Raw genomic sequence first — 20,421 nt, 5'->3', positions numbered from 1 at the left:
ATCACCTTTGGTGTGTACATTGAAATCTACTCTACCTGTTGAATGCTTGAGTGGTGCTGAATGCTCAATCCTTGGTCAGAATAAAATTTTCTATAACAGCAGCCCTGTCGGTAGCTTTCATTATCTTACGTTATCATTTCTATAGTCACAACCTACACGGGGATTGCATGGTGGAGATTTAAAAAATGATTAAATGATTAAAAACATGTTTATTTGTTGACATTTATTCAACATTTATGGAAGGAGAGGAGTCACAGTGTCGGTAACAGTCAAAGGGAAAGCTGGAGGTTTTCTGGAATGAGAACTTTGTGGTTTTTCTCTAACATGAGAAGCTGTATTTTCTGTCTTATTAACTTCATGAAAGAGAGAGAGAGAGAGCGAGAGAGAGAGGCTGGTGAGGGAGTTACTGCTTATAGCTGCTATAACATAAGTGACAACAGGAACAGGAATTTGTTTTATGGACGGCCCACAACATAAAACGTAACTATAAGCAAATTTTAAAAATGCCATTCTTTAACTTAAAAACACAATTGATGGATAATTGCTTTAGTATGTCATCTTTCAGCTGTTGGCCTGTCCATTTATCCGAGCTTGGGACTGGCACTAAAAGGTGCGATCCCCGTGGCTGGGATTGGCACGTAGCCAGGCACTGGCTAATTCCTGTGGTATAAGATGAATGAGCTAGCCAGGCACTGGCTAATTCCTGTGGTATAAGATGAATAAAGCACTTTGGGATTTACTGTAATAGGAAAATAGGCAAGTTCTGGGTGGTAATGGCCCCATCACATCGCACCATCATTGATTATTTCCTATAACAATACGTCCTGTCGTACTTTCTTCCTTTCTTGTGACACTATTTATGTGGTCTATACTTAATAATCTACTCAGCAAAGCCGTTACTCATTATTACAGCTATGATACAGTATGATAATCTTTGATGTTCCAAAGTGATTGCAAGTTGGAAAAAAACCCCCAAAAAAACGTGTGAAATAATGGACACAATTAAGCCTCTTTTGAGTGAACGTATGGTTGGGAAAGAGGGAGGATGTGCTGTCAAGCTTCAAAAAAGCCTGAAGAAAATGTGTCTTTGATCTCAAAAACTTCTGAGCTTTTTAACTTTAACAAAAAAAAAAAAAGCCTTTCTTTTGAAATCGGCCCACACTGAATACAAAGACTGTTATCAGTGGCTGGATCTTTACCTACTTCACAGCACAGCACAAAACTTGTGTTTTTCACATCTTTTCATTTTCCAAACAATTCTGTAACTTAAAGGAAGGTTGCGAAATGTCCAGACATACATTCACAATGTATAACAGTCCATACAGGATTTCGTGGATTTTTTCGCGAGTGTTGCAGCCCAAAATGCTCGATTTTTCTGCGGGTTATTTCAAAATTTGCGATGCAACTTGCAGAGTATTTTTGTGCTTTGTTTTTTTTTTTTTTTTTTTTTTTTTAGAGGAAAACTACTTGAATTAATGAAATTGCAATTGCATGAAATTGTTTTTCATGGTATTACGCAGTGTTTGTTGGTAAATGAGACTCACGTTCGACTCACGTGAATCAAAGAGGGCTTTGGCTGAATGCGCACTGTGATGACGTCACATGGCCCAAATCTGCAGAAAATCTGAGGCAATTTTTAAAAATATTTAAAAATATTTGCTTGATTTTGCGTTCATTTCTGCGATCGCAAAATCCTGGAGGGACTGGTAAAGTACAATTAGTTTAAAAAAAACTAAGACCTCTTATAATAAATGCTGTTTGTCATATATAAATGCTGATACAGGTGCAACTCCACACTTTGCTGGCTGGGGATCAGCTTGGAAATGAAGTTGGGAGAAAGTGTCGAAGGGTGAGGAAAAGCAGACAGAGAACTTAAGAGGCCATTTAGACATGGAGCTGTCTCTGTGGACAGGCCAGGCAACACTCCAATAAACAGGTAATTATGCAACTCCCAATGCCACTATACCAGCTTGTGAGTCTATTAGGAGAAGTGATTGCATTCGGCGCTGTTTCCCGTCACTGTAGCACCTCCACAAGCCGCCAGCACGCGGGACAAACACGGCCTCCAAGAAGCTCACAACAATTAACTATCAATCAAGCACTGCCTCCAGGGGCTGCTGGGAGAGCGGGCGCTGACCGCCAGATTAACTGAGCAACAGAGTGCGCAAGTACGTACCGACTAATCCATTTATTTATTACTCACATCCTTTAACAGCCATCCCACTCCACCACCTCTGCCAACACTAAGGCTGATTAATTGTTCCAAGACGCTGCTTCAGCACAAGATGGCTCAATGAGTCTGAGTGTGTGTGTGTGTGTGTGTGTGTATTAATATATAGCAAAGTCTGAGAGGGAACCATCTAAGAACTACACTACACATCTGAGGGTTGTTTAGACAGCATAATATAAGATAAAAGAATATGTATTCTTACCTTGTGTAGCAATGTAGTGATTTGGTCGATGGTATCCCTGTAATTAAAAAAAAAGAGAGAAATTAAAGTTATAATATTAAAGTATGGTAGCGCTGTATAGTTTTATATTATGATTACAATCAATTTGAATCATATTGACTCAAGAACTTTACAAGAACTTTTCCTTGTACAATGAAAGTTTTCTTGTTTTTACAGAGGATGCATTAGCAAAGAAAAGCCAAACAATAACAAGAGAAATAATAAAGACAGCCTTTCCAATTCTCTGCAATGCAAAGAAAATTATAGCTCAAATTACTACTGGAAAATGCAAACTGTAATTGAGCTAGTGAAACTTGTTTTTCACTAATAAAATCTTGCCTGTTTTTTTTTTATTTTTTTTTTTATTTAACTCGTGCTTAAAAATAAACAATCACTGTCTTTAGGCACACACACACACACACCCTTCCACACTACTGTTTACTCCTACTGTAATGGTTTTCAGATAGCTTGTGGAATTATATTATGGAATAGGCTCAATCTCTGTGGGATTATGCTAATCCCCTCATTTCATTTGTCGAGTGTGGTGTGTCCCTGCAAGGGCTCAGTCTGCAGAAACGGAATATTAAGGGGGAAAAGCTGTGGTTTCCACTTGTACGCAGCCTCCATTGTTGCCGTCATCTTATTCTTATATTTAATGCAGTTCATCTGTAATTAAAGTTCGGAGCTGGAATAAAGGACCCGACAGAGTAGAGGAGACATCCGTACGTTCATCATCAGTGTTCCCTGCTCTTTTTAATGACTTCTTTATCTTTGTGCATGTGACCATGAAACATGTTTACAGCGACCCTGTATTTTGGTCTAGGATGACTGGATATGTGCTGAGCTATAGGGCCATATCAGGCAGCTTAAAATGGTTGAGTGCCTACTATTTAATAAACATGGAGGAACTACAGAATAATAATAATAATAATAATAAAAAACCCTACAGTTTACCACCATGCAAGTTTTTACAGTAGAGTAGACACTTTTGCGTAAATGAACAAAACACAGAATAAAAGGAAATAATAAAAAGTAAAAAATGTAGAAAACTGTCAAACACTGGTTTCAGATTGAACGACTTATCCGTCAGGTCTTCAGACATAGACACTCAGCCCACTGACCATATCATTTACATTAAGCCACAAGTATCAGATTCTTGCAGAATCTGATCTCGGTCACTCTCCACACATCTGTGTATGTGCATGTTCATGTACTGGTTGGGAATTCTGGGGGAAAACAAACTTTTTAACAGTGACCTGACCACTATTTGCAATTAAATAAGAAATCATATAAATCATTTACATTACATTACATTTATGGCATTTAGCAGACACCCTTATCCAGAGCGACTTACATTTAGCTCATTTAGCTCAAGGGCCCAGCATTGGCAGCGTGAAATCAATAAAATCAATAATAAATAATAATGCTATCAATGTTATATCAACACTAAGAGAAATATATGTTGTGTGCTACTAAGTGTCTAAAAGTGACCCAAGATCCTTTTTGATCCACACTTCACGCACATTCTTTAGTTCCCTTATACCTATACCATGATTATATGTTCTACTTTTAAATGATTTAACCTGAACCCATTTAGTGAAGGTTAACCAAATATATTAATACATGGCTTTCAAAAACTCTGACTGGCATTTTAACGTATTGCAATACATTTAATGTAATGTATTGATTTTATCTGACTAACAAGGAACACTGAAGTCTTGAAGGTCTGGACAGTAATTATAGTTAGTAAAAACAAATCCTTAGAACAGGAACATGAATACCCATGTTTGTTGATGGTGTAGTGGTTGGCTGCCTGGTGTCCCAGGGAGCCTGGTGTCCCTCACGTCTGTGTTACCTTCTGGATGTCCCTTTTAGTTATGCTGTCATAGCTAGTCTTGTATATGGTGCTTAACCATTACAGGACTCTAAGCATACCAAATAATCTTTCCCTCTCACTCTCTGGGAGCTACACACGTTACTCCTGAGATAACAGTGATCCTGAGCCCTTCTGCTCTATGAACCATCCTGATGCCTTTCTTCTGGTTGGAGTTCTCATCAATTGTATGTCACATACTGTTGCTGAGGATGGTCCAAAAAGGTGCAGCCTAAAGATAATTAAGATTGCCATAAAGATGGCTTTGAACTTCAATACATATGAACAGTTATGCTATATTGGCTTAGGACTACAGTTTGCAATTGCCACAAACTGTTTTGCACTCAAATCTCCATCAGTGAACAATGGATAAGTTCAACAAAACTGACTTCATGTGAAAACTGTAATGAATTTCCTGGTTACACAACCGCACTATTTGCCCATGTAGTACACAGTTACAGAAAGGATTTATTTATAGTTGCACTATCCATTGTCACCCAGATGAGTCTGGTTCCTCTCAAGGTTTCTTCCTCATATCGTCTCAGGGAGTTTTTCCCTCTAGCCGCCTCTGGCTTGCTCATTAGGGATAAATTCATACATTTAAAATCTATACCCTGAATTTATATATTTCTATAAAGCTGCTTTGGGACAGCGTCCATTGTTAAAAGCGCTACCCAAATAAAACTGAATTGAATTATATCGGTAGCTTGTTTTAATCACACGTGCATGATTTGAATGTTGAGGACTGCTTATAATACGATATTTAATGGTACTCTTCCCAAGTTATTGGCACCCATATGACTAGCAGAACTCCTCCACCTACTCAATATCACCTGAACCCAAGTCTTCATCTTGATATGAATTTAACCTTATACCAGGTAAGTGGATGCACAAATACCACACAGTTTAACACCTATTAATTGGGCTCTGTATCCTATCTACAGTAAGACAATACTGCTTTGTTTCATGCACTAAACAAAACTGCACATTGTTAGCGTGGCTGAAATGGCACAATAAATGCTGTAAAGCATGAATAAATCACTTTTAAGAGCTGGAATAAAGCAGACACGCAAGATAAAGCCTCCTTCACATATCGCTCCTTTGAGCATGTAAAATATAATAACGGTGTCTGACAATGAGACATGCTTTCACTAATCGTCCTTTGAGATGCTAAGTGTCTTGACTGTACTGCAGCATGTGCTAAAAGCTGGTCAGGTAAATAATTCAGCGTGTGAAGAGCTTCTTCCATCTGCTTCGAGCATCCAAGGATCTGTTTGAAGGCAAGCGTAAAGTGTCCTAATGACAAGTGAATAGGCATGCTAAAGAGGGGAAATAGAGATGGAAAAAGAGAGTGGGAGGAGAGGAGGCGATCAGTATGTGTAGGGGCTGGTAGGGCATGTTGATCCGAAGTGGGTGGCTGACAGGAGGTGAAAATAACATTTACTTTGTCCACAGCTCCAGCTGGAAGTGTAAACATTAGAAAGAAATGTTTCAGGGGGTTGCGTACAACAGGGAGGTAACCCAACACACCAACAGACAAGCACGGACAGGTGGCAATGACTGTTCTTTTTATCCTTTGACTCCCATGACAACAGAAAAGCGCCAATGATCGACAGCAGTTCAGTAAACATCCAAAGTCACTTCAGGTCGCTGTGCTCCTCCAATGAGACCGGACGCTGAGAGCAGCCCCGAGCAACCGCGCGACTACAGCATGCCTCCATTACTCAAAACAACTTCCTTTGAAGTGTAGCCACTTTGCTCTGTCAGTGAAATTATTTTCAAACAAAGCCCAATGGAAAGAGTGAGGACAATGGACTATGCTCTATACTCTACACGGGATCAACTTCATTAGACAGCGTGTGTTTGATGGGAGCAAAGACACAACAGAGGGTTTTTATACTGAAGCAGAGATAAAAAAAAAAAAAGATATACTGGGATGTTTAGTCATGTTTAGCCATCCATTTGTCTCTAAAAGCTAAAACCATGTCTGTATCTGAAATAGAAGCTCTTCCTTGATGCTCTGTTGCCCATGCTGGCTCATGTCAGTTGTCTTACAAGACAGCACTTTGACAGAAGGTAAAAGTAAGGGTAAATGGTTAGGGGTTTTGAGGCAGCTTACATCCTTATGTTACTGATGCACACTAACCCTAAAAGTCTGTGAAGTGTGAAATGGTGAAACATTATGAAGTATTGTTGGAGAAAATTGGAAAAATATTCGGGGACTAAAACTATTTCTTGCTAAAAAATAAAGTAAAGAACAACTACATATAATGTAATGTCCACAAACTGCTCCCTCTCTCCCTGATGTTTTCCACCACTATTGTTAAATGCTGTGTTATACACAGGGTGACAGCAAAGAATAAATGTATGCCAGATACTAGTATATGTGAAGGCACATTTCGACATAAACATTCAAAGCCTTCAGTCTTTGAATAAAACCTTAGCAGTCCGTATTTTTTAAAACATGCTTTTCACCCCGTGTCTAAAATGCAGGTCATTTGTGCAGCATGGTCACATGTTGTATAAAAAGTTATGAAGGTTAAAGGTTATGGACAAGATTAGTGTTACTACTTTTCATTCAAATGAGATCAACCAACAATCAACCACAAATAACCCACAGCACCGTCTTTTATTCAAATGAGTATGGATTTCTGTTGAGCTCAGATTGCATTTTAAACTAATCTCAGCCTTAAGAACGACATGAGTAATGTATACCTAATGCTTATCTTTATCTCTTTCATCTATCAGATCCACAACTCTGCCTCCATGGCAGACAGTGTCTATTTTAACAAGGACAGCAATAATCTAATCACTGACCTTATTCTGAATAAGACAATATTCTGATTAAAGTGTTTACATGTGTTACTTTTAGGATATTCCTTTCATGTTCCCGTTTTACATGTTATAGAACATAGATCGATTAACGGCACACGTCATTACGTTCCCACGACACGCTGTCCGACGTTCCCTCCAGAATTTCATGTATCAACATACAATTCGTCTTCGTTATGGTACCGTATACAGTTTTGAGTGTTTTTATTTTTAATTTTTACGAAAGCTTCAAGTGCAGTTAATTATTTGTCATGCTATACGTGCTAATAGATGACTGCTTGAAGCCATTGGCTGCATCCCAAACTGTGTACTTACCTAATACATAGTAGCCGAAACACATGTATTTCGCCTACTATATACATGTATTACGCCTACTATATAGTAGTAAGTACGTGGTTTCGGACGCAGCCATGCTTTCCTGTTTGCCGTAAAACGGTTGCGCACTGTTGTGTGTGTGTGTCCTGTTGCAAAATGCGGTGAAAACTCCCACACGACATTAATAGTGTGATTAAGGTGTTTACATGTCTGTAATGCACGTCGATAATGTGACTATAACAGGAATACTACACATGTCTTATTTCGATTTGTGTTTACTTCGAGTATGACTTTAGTTGGATTAAGGTAATAAAAAATTGCTGTTTACATGCTAGTTCCTTAGAGTATTGTCTTAATCGGGTTAATATTGGATTATTGTTGTCCATGTAAACGTACTGAGTGAGAAACTTAGAAATGCTTTGCGACAGCTAGACTAAATTATTATTCTCTCAATTGTCCTAGATAAGAGCTCGAGTAATAATAGGCTTTATGTCCAGGCTAGAAAATCTATGCTAAATCTGTCAACACAGTGTGGATCAATGATGTTTTTCTGCGAGTAGTGGGAGGGGTATGGAAAGGGGTGAGAATGTCATCCTTAACCACTTCCATTAGACTATAGGGAATCACATCTACACACAAACACAATGACCATACACACTGACCTCTGTGTGCAAGCCTTGGCAAGTGTCCATACTTACATCAATGTAATTTGCATTAATATAATCTGAGCTCTGCTCCCCCTCTATAGCCTGAAGTCGGACACGGGAGTGGTCATCTGGGAAAAAAGAAGAGACGGAAAGCGTGAGAAATAAGAACACGTCATTACTACTCATTAATGTCGGATATGAGCTTGTAAAAGAAAAGGATTAATGTGGAAGCAGGTTTCAAGCAGTAGGTTAGTGTGTGTATTTATAACTCTAGCAGATAATATCATACATGTTATATTAGCCCTAAAAATCTAGAGAATCATTTCATGATAAGAAATTTTTGTTTCACCTTATAAATATAAATCTCACAATATTTACAATGGCATTGCTACTTTATATCAGCAGATAATAACACATAACAACTGCTAGATGCCAACATGACTAAGTGAAACCAATCTGTGTTGCAGCTTTTCCTTCCTATTCGTATAGGAGATACTAAGTTGTTGTGAAGGATTTCCAGTATGCAACTCTGCCAGTCCTTTGGGAGTGCTCTCTCTATCAGGTCTAACATAGCCTAGGGTTCACGCTCGCCTGGGATTGGCTGGTGCCTCATTAGCCAGAAACAGGAAGTGTGTGGAGCCAAATAGAGCGAGCGGTTTCCTCTCAGAGGGAGAAATGGTTTATAATGAGTGCAGTAGAAGTGGGAAAGGTGACTGATGAAGAACTCCGGTGAAAGGAAAAAAAAAAGGACATACTGTTGCACAAAACTTTACATGGATATGTATGTGTACAAACAAGCATATACACACATTGTAAGGTTGGGTAAGAATCTCCACTATGAGGCAAAAGGATGGGAATGTAATCAAAAGAGCAATTACACATAACAGGAAGCCCAGTGAGCTACTCTCTGTGTCATAGAAGCATGCTGACAGTGTGACTAAACTGAGATTATAATCATTACATACATGCAATGATGTTTCCGTAACGGTTCTTCATCCTGTTCTCGTCTTTCTTTGCAGAGTCCCAGGGTGCAGCCTGCCCTTCGAAGAAACTCTGTAGAGAGAAATCAAAACAGGCAGAGACAAGTTAAGAAGCGAGAGCAGCGAAGGCACAGATAGGTCAAAGGTTACCATCTTAAATGATGGCTGAGTTGGACTTCAAACAGTACCAGTGGAAAAGAGGACAGTTACACTAACTAGATTCACATCATTATTTGACATCAAGGGACAGGAGCAAGGAACCCTGGGAGTGGTGACAGAACTAAGGGCTATTAGACGTGCTTCGGCTCCGAATTTGCGACTGAGACAAAACAACCTCGCTGCCTGTCTCTCTGACACCACTAAAGGGCTCGAATTGTAGAAATTAAAGACTAAAAAGAGAAAATGCCGTCAGCGATGGAATTAAAGCTGACACTCAGCTCTGAACAGTAACTGATGATGAAATATTAATGCAGTGTGGAGAATCTGCTCATTCAGAACTGCTCAGCCACACAATTAAAGCTAATTATTGAGACAAACTTCAAAAGCAGATCTAGTTTGTTAACGGGGGTGGGCGGGTGTTTGGGTTGGTGTTGGAGTGCTCATGCTTGCAGACTTGCAGTCTGCTCATAGTAGCTTCTTAATGCTGCCAGCTGCCTGCTTCTCTTTCGATAAAGTGCGACTCTGAGGTATAAATAGAGCATAATGATGCATTATTATCCACAAACGGCCGCACAGACAATTGATATGATTGCTGGTGATTGCGAGTGACTACTGCTCTTTCTGTTAGGGAAGCGGAACATCCTTTGGCTGTGAATGTGATGATGACACTGGATTTGTCTGAAGAACAAAGTGCCTTGATCAGCCTCAGCTTGGTTAATGACACCGGCAGAGTGATGACTCCCGCTTTCTGCTGAAGTTCCCCACAGAGAAAGCAGAAGGCAGGAGGGAGCACCTGGGGATGGGAGGCACGCAGCAGCCCTGTCTCCTGCTGAATGGGTGCAGTCAAAATCTTTTTCTTTTCATTTTTAAATGTGAATATGGTTTAAACGACTTGTGTCAGACTAGTAAACCATTCACTAGGAGAATCTGTACAGATTCCAAACGGCAAATGTAGCTAGTAACTGGTTTTAAATCCTAGCCTTTTCTTTAGACTTAAAATGCAAATAGCAATCTGAAGTAAAGAAAATTCTTCACTATTACTGTTTGCAGGGATCAGAAATGAGCTCTTAATATGCAAACAGGCTCAGCGCATCCTTCCTCCTAGATTAAAAGAATGTTGTTTATCACATGACCTTTCTGCTGACCAGGCAAGGGCCTTGAGATAGGTCAGTGGCAGTCTGACCATTTCAGCGAGGGACACCTTGAAGGGCAGGCATATTTATTGCAGATTGCTTTCCCTTCCAACACATCCATTGAAGGTGGGTTAATACATATTGACAACAGTGTGAAGACTTGGCTTATCTCTCCTGTTTCTCTCTCTCTCTCTCTCTCTCTCTCTCTCTCTCTCTCTCTCTCTCTCATGCTGTCTCTCCCCAGACTCAGTTTAAATTTTCAAAAGCGATGCTGGTTTGTTATTCATCGCAGCTTTGTGTCTTTGGAGACAGCTGTCCTTTCATGTCGGGTGAGTGACAGCGAGCCATGGCGTCTCTGAGCCTGTGGAGGGAGGGGGGGAATGACGAACACCTTTAGATGCTTGGTGTGTTTGGCAGCCGGTAATGAGATGCAGAGTCCAACAGTGGGACCGCAGTAGGGGAGAATAATGAGAGCACAGACGAACTAGTTCAGACACGTGTCGAACTTCTGACTGTGCCATGTCAGCTGGAGAAAAAAAAAAGCCAGCAAAGATATTCATATATTCAAAACTGTATAAGCAGACGCCTTAAAGACTGTTTATAAAGTACAAATTCTGTCAAACAAATAGTGAAATAGACTTTTCTTTATGATTGCACAATGCTTCATACGCCGTGCAAAAAAATAGAATAAATCCTGCATTTGAATAGAAAACATTCAGAGCACAATAGAGGGATGAACTCAGTACGGCTTGACTGAAATTTTAGATATGAAATAATGATTTCCAGACTTTTCTGCATGGAAAAAAAAAACGAATGTAAGTATAAATCTATGGAGCATGATCATTAAGATCCAGTGCAGCCTTGCAGCAGATGGAGACAGAATAAAAATAAAATGGCTGAGAGGGAGCTCCAGGCTGCAGCTGTCCCTCTAGGCTTCTGAATGCTACTGGTTAGGCCTTAGTATCTCAGTCAATAAGCTAACACCTAATTGGTGGGCTAAAAATAATGAGTCCAAACAAGTATACGGTTGTGTGCGTGTTCAAAAAGTCAAACTCAGGTGATTTTTCACACTGGATTACTCCAGGAAAAATCAGAAGGCTGCATCAAGGGAGCACATCAAACTCCAAGCACAAACAATAATTACAGATTCATCACTGCCATGCCTCGAAGCAACTTCTCAATAGATAATAATACTCAGTTTCTTGCTCACATTTGACAAGTACCCTTGTTGTGTCTCACAACTTCGTGTGCTTTGTCTTACTGCCTAGGAGGATTAAGGGGGAGGGTGGTTATTAAAAACCAGTCACCTGTTTCAGACAAAGCATTGTAATCTGCACCTGTGCCTTCATCAAAACACAAAGTCTTTGGGGTTTTTGAAAGGTATCAAGTCAATGCACACAAAGAAAAAAAAAAGACAATAAAAAAAATGCATCACAACAGGTGATAAAAGGAAATGTCCCTAGTAGGTGAATGTGATTTCTTAAATAGGACATGTTCCTGGATTAACATCACTTTGTTGTTACTGGAACATCATTCCTTTGAACAAATCCCTGCCACTGCCACCGCCGTTAAATATGCACCTCTTATTCCTCCCACTCAAAAGTAACTTAAACATTTTCTTCAGAATATATATGTCTTCAAATCCAGAGAGCTTTGGTGCTTTGTGTTGAACTCAACATTTCAATTAATAAGAACAAAGTCCTTGAACAAAGTCCTTGATTCTTTTAAGACATAGAAGCCACACCTGTTTCTTCATTTAATTAAGTAAGAACTCTAACCCTATGTTCGATGTAGCAAGCACTTGCACAAATTGCTCATGTTGCTTGTAGTTTGACTCTTGTGGGCAATAGTTTGACCACTTAAATGGGAGTAGATTGCAGGTAGTAACTACGGTTACAAGTGGGAAACTGAAGAAATGTTGCACCATGCTTACCACAGGATAGGCCATAGGAATCATTTAAGCCAATTGTTTTGAATTGTTGCTTCACCGTGTCATACCTAATTTGCAAAGAATTGAATTGAGAAAATCTCAATTGAGAGGTCCCTCTTGCGGTGCTGTCACATTGTTTCTTGGTGCTGTTTCTGAAATCGCCGCTCCGTGTCGAACATGTACACAGAAAAGGAACGGTCACCTGTCGCGTTGTCACATGTTAGTGTGAATGTAGAAATAGTACGTTGTATTTGTAACTATCTGACCTGCAGAGCTAGGTAGTACTGTACAGTGCCTAGCTGAACTAATGTTAGCTACCTACACATAAACACTACTAAAGGTGCCAAGACTTTTACTCTTAGACTTAGTACTAAGAGTTTTTGGGGAAATGCATTAATATAAAATATGGCCAATATTTCAATATTTACTCAAAATGTACTATAAAATATTTACTATAAAATGAAATGCAGGCCAAACCAAACATTGGAGTGAATTTTAGCTGGACACACACACAGAACCTAAAACATGTCCTACTTGAAGAAATCACGTTCATCATCAGTGCACATTCTGATTTTGATGAATGACAGTTGAGTAAACAAGGTGGAGCTTAAGTTAAATTTCATTAGCTACGCACAAAGTTGATCATATGACATCACTAGAACAATTCATCTGATATTAACTATGATGCAAGCAAACCTGACTTCTAGTTTAAATGAATGTAGCAGTAAAGCAAATCTTAGCTGGCTACACTAAATTGCCCCTAGGTGTGAACGAGTGTGTGGAGGGTCCACTGCGATGGACTGCTGTCCCAGCCAGGATGTACTCTATATTCAATCCACCATGATCCTGACCAGGATGGAGCAATTACTGAAGATGAATACATGAATGTTAACCAGTAAATTTGACTCATAGGTTTAACAACAATATAATAATTCATGTATTGCTAGACAGCATGCAAGTGAATTGGCTAGCTACTTTAAGGTAGCTAACTGGACTGGTTGGAAACTATTACCTTGTTTAAATGAAAATAAGTATGTCAATCTGAAGAAAAAAAAATGACATCATATAATCAAGTTTGAGGCTGGATGATCAAATTTAACTTAAACCCCTCACCAACTGACACAGTGAGTAACATTCTGCAAAAGAGAACATTCTGAACTCAATCACAACCTCCCGCATGCTGGTATGGCATGGTGAGCATGTACAGCTGTTTGCATGGGTGCAGTGGTTCTTCACAGCAAAGCATGAAATGGTGTCTAGAAACAACCCGGCATGGTGTGCATTAGCATGAATGACACAAGGTTCCATAAGCAAGGCTGTTATTCAAAATTATAATGATACAACTGTATCGTTCTTAAACTATAATCATGAAAAAAGCTGTTTGAACACAGACCACTTGAGGAAAGACCTCCTCGTAATTTGGCTGCTATAATGTCTTTTATCTCTAAATTCCTGATTTACATCGGTAAATGTGAGTGCCGTGTGAGTTGAGCTTGAAATGGTCTCAAAATAATAACAATACTAATTAATTGCATTGACTTTACAGACATGAGATAACACTGTACATGTACATTGTGAATTGTCACACATTCTCTACAGCCACAATATAGGACCTAAATGACAAGCTACTGGACAGTTTTAAGCTGGCAGCTTCTGGAAAGTCATAGTGCAACTAGCAAGCAGCTAGAACAACTTAGAATCACATCCAAAAATGTCTGCTTACCTCATTTAGCTTCCCAATGTTAATGTACGGAATAACAAGAAGCATGGATCAGGGGAAAGATAAGTTAAGAGTTTAGTGCTCAATTTTAGACCTCATCAGCTCTAACGTTTTTTTATCTAAGACAGGTGAGTAAAGACAGCAAACGACAGCACACTATAATGACTTTGCGGGTTTTATTTTTCCAGCTTAATGGGCATTCAAAATGAAAGATAAAAAGAAAAACATTTATACCAAGAAGGAGGAAAGGGGGAGGTGGATGCATCAATTATTTTACAGACTGTATTTTAACCTGCATAGCATACCTCTTGAGCTACCTCTGCCCTAAAAAATCTTTATCCATAATGAATTGAGGCCTCAGGGTAGCCTGGAATGAGGGCTGAATGGGGGTATTTAAGCTGAATAATTTATTTCATTCTGGTCTTATTTAAGAATGAAGTGGCAGGTGGAGGAGTAGAGCATGAAACGTGGGTTGGTGGGAATTACACAAAAGGTGAAGCAGTCCTCATTTGATCTAGAAAGTGGAAGATGGAAATGGACAGAAAGTGCATGCACACATACAAACAGTTGAGACAGTGGATGATGAGAGTGTGTGTTGAAAGAGCCGTTTGTTTAACGAGGAGAGTCTGTGGGCTCAAACTCGGGCGCTTGGCACCGCTGACATCTCTCAGCTGTCTTAGCAGTTAACAAACAGTCTCAGTCGCTGAATCCCCCAAGAGTGTCTGCCAGAAAGCGTGAACAGGGGACTTTCAGATTTACGAGCTAATTTTTCCACCAAGATAATTTAGGGGTTGCTAGGTAGTTAAACAGATTCCTGTCTTTAGGCCTTAAAGAGCTAAGCAGGGTGGCATGGAGTCAACAAACTGCAGGAGCATGAACACAGAGCTAGGGAGAGTGGAGCGATGACACAGGCACTAAGTGCAAGGACATAAATTTGTGCTTTTTGCATATTAAGAGCTCATGAAAAGTCCATTAGAGAGATACAAAACACATTTATGCACTCCATGCACAACAACCAAATAGGAGACAGAGGGTAGGAGGAAAAAAGAAACCATAAAGGGGATAGATTAAACAAGACTGCAGAAAGAAAGATAAAAAGATTTTTTTACAAAAGGCAGTGTCTCACCTCATACTCCTCCTTGAAGCCGTAGCCTTCAGCACATTTCATCTGGGTGATGTGCTGAAGCAGATCTGCCACGCGGATGGCCGGGTGGAGCTGCCCTGTCTGGTAGGGCACATCCACCGCCTCCCTTTTCTTAAAGGAATGAGTGTGGGACTGAACCAGGCTGCTCGTCTCGCTGGTCATCGTGTGGTTCTCATCTGCAGCAGATCAGAGAAACAGGGGGCCAGAGAGAACTGGTCAGGCCTGAGGTGATATGTACATTTCTTTACAAAATTCCAACAACCCATCAGAGAAATGGATGAATACAGGATTTTACGATCGAGTTAACATCAACATGAGATAAACATGAGGAAATGAACATTAGTATCACAGTAAGTACAGTACTGTGCAAAAGTCTTTGGTGCATGTAGAGAAGTACTAAAAAGTTCTAAAACAAATAAAAAAATGAAACATTCCTACATATAAAAACTGACTAAGAGAGGTAGGCATGTTTCATTTTGTTATTTTTATAGGGCATCTTTGCTTTTACCAAGTTAATATTTGGTGTGTCCTCCTTTTGCATTTATGAATGGAAAATCTACACTAGTTCGGTTTTATAAGGAAATTGGCTGGAGACCTTGGAGATCCTGACACAGTTCCCCTGGAGACTGTTGAGACTGCTGCACTTTTAGGTTTTTTATGTGAAAAGTGGTCTATTACCGTTTTCATAGTAAATTAATGTTTGGAAGATGTAAAAAAAAAAAAAACCCATCTAGGACCACATCTATATAAAAATGTGGGTGCCTCAGAATTCTGCACAGTACTGTATGTGTACGGCTAATAATACAATATACACATAGCGCAGATTTAAAGTGATATTTGAATAGATTACCTGTCTAGCTATTTCTAACTGCACAGTGTTATAATAAAATCCTGTTCTGACCCACTACCTGACAACTCAGTTCTCTACACAAACTTGCTTAGTGAGATCAATGGCAAAATGGTTGCACAGATGGTGAAAATGGTGAACGTCTATGGTTCTCCATGACACATGGTATAAAAGAGGGTGACCTTAGCAGTTACAATGACAATGTCAATGTCAGATGAGACACCTTCACAACAAAGTGACTGGGGTGTGGGAGTGAAACCAAAGAGTAGAATAATAGGGTGCAGGTGGGAGGGGGGGATGTCACATCGTCCACATATGCATGAAGAGGACGCCCACGGGTGACGGCCATGCTAACTAATGGCTGCACAGGTGGACAGGGGAGGGCGAGATGCTACGCAAGGCCATGCGAGGCAACACAGTTTGGGGGAGAAGGTCCCTTCGGCATGACCCACATACATCTCCACCCCCAAAAACACAGGGCAGACTGGCAACTTACCATTAATTGGCACTTTTTAAGAGGATACATAAGAGGTTAAATGTGAAGAAAAAAAGGAGAAGAGAAAGGAAACAGGGTATAAGCAACAAGATAGTTGAAACAAGAGCACCTAGACATATTTTGACTCTTGTCCATAGAAGGAGCCTATTCTGAAATGCAGTAACAATTATTAAGTGTTGCCTTACTGTAAAACAAGAACTTCTTGGCCAAATTAATGATGAAAAATTTCAAGTCAAAAAAAGCAATGTATAGCGCTACTCTGCTAAAGCATGTTTCAAGTCCTCTTCTAGCATAGTGGATTTGTGTCAAATGTCTGATTTGATGACATATTGTGAACGACACAAGTTTAGCTAAACAGAAATGAATGCATTTTTTGTAACATCTTATACAGTATATTTTGTACGAAAGCTTATGAGACGCACAATATATATATATATGTAAAAAGAAAGTTCTTCAAACTGCACTATCTGGGCTTTTTGCACTGTCATTAAGAGATGCCTGGATGGCCGTGGGCTGATGTTTTCTTTATGTGTTTGTTCATTTGTTTAGTGCACCACACTGTCACCCCGCTCATCCAGTCCACATTATCTGTCCATGCACATGAGAGGTCATAGACATAAGTGACGTCACACGCACGACACGGAATGCGGATGGGATGGGGTGAAGCCAACCTGAGCTCGGGGAGAAAAAGACCCTCGCCTCACAGAGAAGAGGAAAGCAGGCAGGTATGGATGTGAGGAAGCCATCATCAGTAACAAAAATAAATCTCTCTAGTCCTTTCCTATCTCGCTTACTGTCCATTATCCTGAGGTGTCTCTTAAAAGCTATCACAGGAATGCACATGTAACAGCTCACATGACATAAAGCTAAGTACTGGAGAAACAGGAAGTGGAATATGGTCTCACCTAAGATAGCAGTTGGCACAAAGGGGTCTGCTCAAAGCCAGCACAGATTTTTGAAGGTTAAAAAGAAGGAAAAAAAGGGCGAAGGTGAATAGAGAACAGAGATCAGCAGTAGCGCACATGACAGTTAGAATCGCAATTAAATCGAAGACAGTTTAGTCCAAAAAGGAAGAACAATGCAGATCTAATGAACTCTTAGAACAGGTGTCAAACTCAATTTCTGAAGGGTCACGAACTAAGACAGTTATGTTTCTTTTTTCATATTATTATTACCGTATCTATCCTTTAGTCCAGTTGTGTCGTGAGTCAGTTTACCATAGTTCATAATGATGAATTCATTTGAAATTTTCAGAGTTTTTCAGTTTGCATGGACTGAATGAAATGAGTCCCTTGAGTTTGACACCTGTGTTTTAGAAAGAAAGAAAGAAAGAATAATAATAATAATAATAATAATAATAATAATAATAATACTTTTTATTATTATTATCATCATCCACATGCATAATGCTTTGATTGTATACATTAATGACTGGACATGGTTCTTCCTCATAGATGGCAGATTAAACTTAGCTGCAAAGCAAAACATACTGAATATAACCTTTCTACTATTTAAGCCTCTTTTTTAATCCAAGCACAGAAAGATATTGCATTATATTCCTGACACAGGCAAGTTATAAAATTAAGAGTGAGAGTTTGGTGGAGGTCAGAAGTCAGAGCTGAGGTTACCTGGGTAATAGGTGTTGGGCACTGAAGTGCTGAGTGTGTTAGTCTTCATGGTAAATGATGACGGTGAGGAAACAGCTTTTAATCAAAGAAAAAAAGAGAAAGAGAAGTAAATTGACTTGAAATTGAAAAATAAATCCACATACCTGAATTTCTTTGTCAAATATCCCATGACCTCTTTAAGTAAATGACATTTTCACATACCAAACATGGCTGTGTGCCTTCCTCTGTGTGTTATTTTAAGACTTAAAACATCCATAATTCCCCTGACTGTCAGTCTAAGGTTGTCTAATTTGCCCTAAAATACCACTGTGACGTGAATAAGGAATAGCTCGAATGCTTTCCAGACATCGCAAAAATAAAATAACCCTCTCTCTGAACAGCCATGTAAAGCCATGTGTGGTTCAGAATGAAGACGTATTGCTAAGCCTGTAGGTGGTGAAGAGCTGAATGAGCGGCTGACAGTGAGATTGGGCACGTAGGTTCTGGCTCTCTGACAGCTGCCAGAAGCCACTGTCTGATGTGACCTGCCTGTCAATCACAGCTAGGGAGGCTGACAGCAGGATAAGGTCACGCATGAACTACCCTGGCGTCCACTGCACTTCTGTCCCGGGCGCTAAGAGCGCATGTTTATTTATTTATCCTTGTTTGCTGGCCACTTCGCTGGGTCACACATCAGCCATGTCGAGTGGAAAAGAAGGTGCAGCCGGACTGAAATATTAACCGCTGTCAAGCGATCAAAGAAGCGATCGCTGTCTCTGCTCCATTTCCCTGACAGACACAATGTATGGCTGCATGACATAACTTATACGGGCGGCTGTGGCTCAGGTGTTGTCCGCTAATCGTAGGGTTGGTGGTTCGATTCCTGGCCCACATGACTCCACATAACGAAGTGTCCTTGGGCAAGACACTGAACCCCAAGTTGCTCCCGATGGCAAGTTAGCACCTTGCATCGCAGCTCTGCTACCATTGGTGTCTGAGTGTATGTGTGTGTGTCTGTGTGTGTGAATGAGACACAAAGCGATTGGATAAAAGCGCTATGTAAGTGCAGACCATTTACCATTTACACATGCCTCACAGCTTTATCATACAATAAAACACCCAAATTATAATAATTACTAACTAATTATAATAATGCTAATGATATTTTGTGGAGCTAGCTGTTCTGAAGCACAAAATTCAAATAAACATGAGCCCATAAGTGGTACAACATAAAAGCGTTTGCAATACCACTGGCAGACTAAGAATTTGATGCAGATGATGCCACGGCCATCCGTGGCCAGATGTCTAATAGAGCAAAATGGGTAATTCTCTCTTGGTGTCTAGGATGGCATTACTCTTTCCTGTCAATCAGAGTGACATTAGGTAATCATGGGCATGTGTGAGCTTATGTATATGAAGAAAAGAGTAGTTAGTACTTTCCTGTGTGTGTTCAGCTGGCAAACACATATACAAATTCACACAAATACAACTTAAGTGTTCCCTTCAAAGTGACCAATAAAACCCTGACTAGACTAAAATGCCTGAAAGCCAATGCTAGAGAGAGCTTTCCAACTGAACAGGTGAGTAAAGACATCAATTTGTCCTGATTTCTTGGATTCTACACGTCCACATCATGTGTTTGTACAAAACCTGAACATGACAGAGATCAGAGTTCTCCTCTAAAAACACATTTTATTGATAGCTGTCAGAATGTCAGAAGAACACACCGTCTTGACTCAAAAGAACTGGAATCTGAGACTGTGTGTCAAGCTGACAGCCTGGACTTGTCTTCTGTTCTGTTGTATCTACTGCAAATCGTTTAAATGATAAGGCAAAATATATGTGTGAACAATTCATTAAAGGATACAGTATGTTCAAGGAGGGGGCAGTCTTGACTCTAGCTAAGCAGATGGGTGCAGATCCAGGAGCTGCTGAGCCACCAATCTTTGACAGAAGACTACTTACTAAACCCACAAAAAGGTTAGAAAAGTTCCAGCTGTCCTATGGGCTCAGCAGCTGGAGAATAGTGACACTAAAACACCCAAGACTGAAGATCAGTACATAAAGTGAACACTGAGCCTCTCAAAGCTCTTATCTACAAAGATATGCACTGCCGACATCGGTTTTAATGGTTCCGAATTGTTTAGACCTTTTATCCCCTTAAACGTCCAGATTATTATTCAGTTGTTAATCAAAGCACATTAATTAGTTAGTACTAGAAATGATTCAGTCACTGGAGGGAAACTATTCGGAAAGGTATACAGATGTGAGAGGGAAGAATGTAAGTC

The 20,421-nt window shown here is 39.8% G+C and overlaps 1 protein-coding gene across 10 annotated transcripts in view; it reads right to left on the bottom strand.

Annotated features, from left to right (window-relative positions):
• Nucleotides 1–20,421, bottom strand: part of LOC108271270 (receptor-type tyrosine-protein phosphatase mu) — a 227,739-nt gene that overhangs the window by 21,888 nt on the left and 185,430 nt on the right. For 4 of the 10 annotated variants that reach the window (XM_053683467.1, XM_017478767.3, XM_053683480.1 and 1 more), the window contains 6 exons: nt 18,155–18,229; nt 17,432–17,458; nt 15,166–15,359; nt 9,083–9,170; nt 8,169–8,245; nt 2,433–2,469 (listed from right to left, as the gene is read on the bottom strand). In XM_053683467.1, the coding sequence (XP_053539442.1) occupies nt 2,433–2,469; nt 8,169–8,245; nt 9,083–9,170; nt 15,166–15,359; nt 17,432–17,458; nt 18,155–18,229 (498 nt within the window). The remainder of the gene's footprint in view (nt 1–2,432; nt 2,470–8,168; nt 8,246–9,082; nt 9,171–15,165; nt 15,360–17,431; nt 17,459–18,154; nt 18,230–20,421) is intronic. The other 6 variants (XM_053683468.1, XM_053683476.1, XM_017478801.3 and 3 more) reach the window with 2 other exon arrangements.

Source organism: Ictalurus punctatus, chromosome 1, assembly GCF_001660625.3.
Source record: "Ictalurus punctatus breed USDA103 chromosome 1, Coco_2.0, whole genome shotgun sequence".
Lineage (NCBI taxonomy): Eukaryota > Metazoa > Chordata > Actinopteri > Siluriformes > Ictaluridae > Ictalurus > Ictalurus punctatus.
Note: the sequence above shows the minus strand (reverse complement) of the source record. Positions and strands in the feature narration are given on the sequence as shown.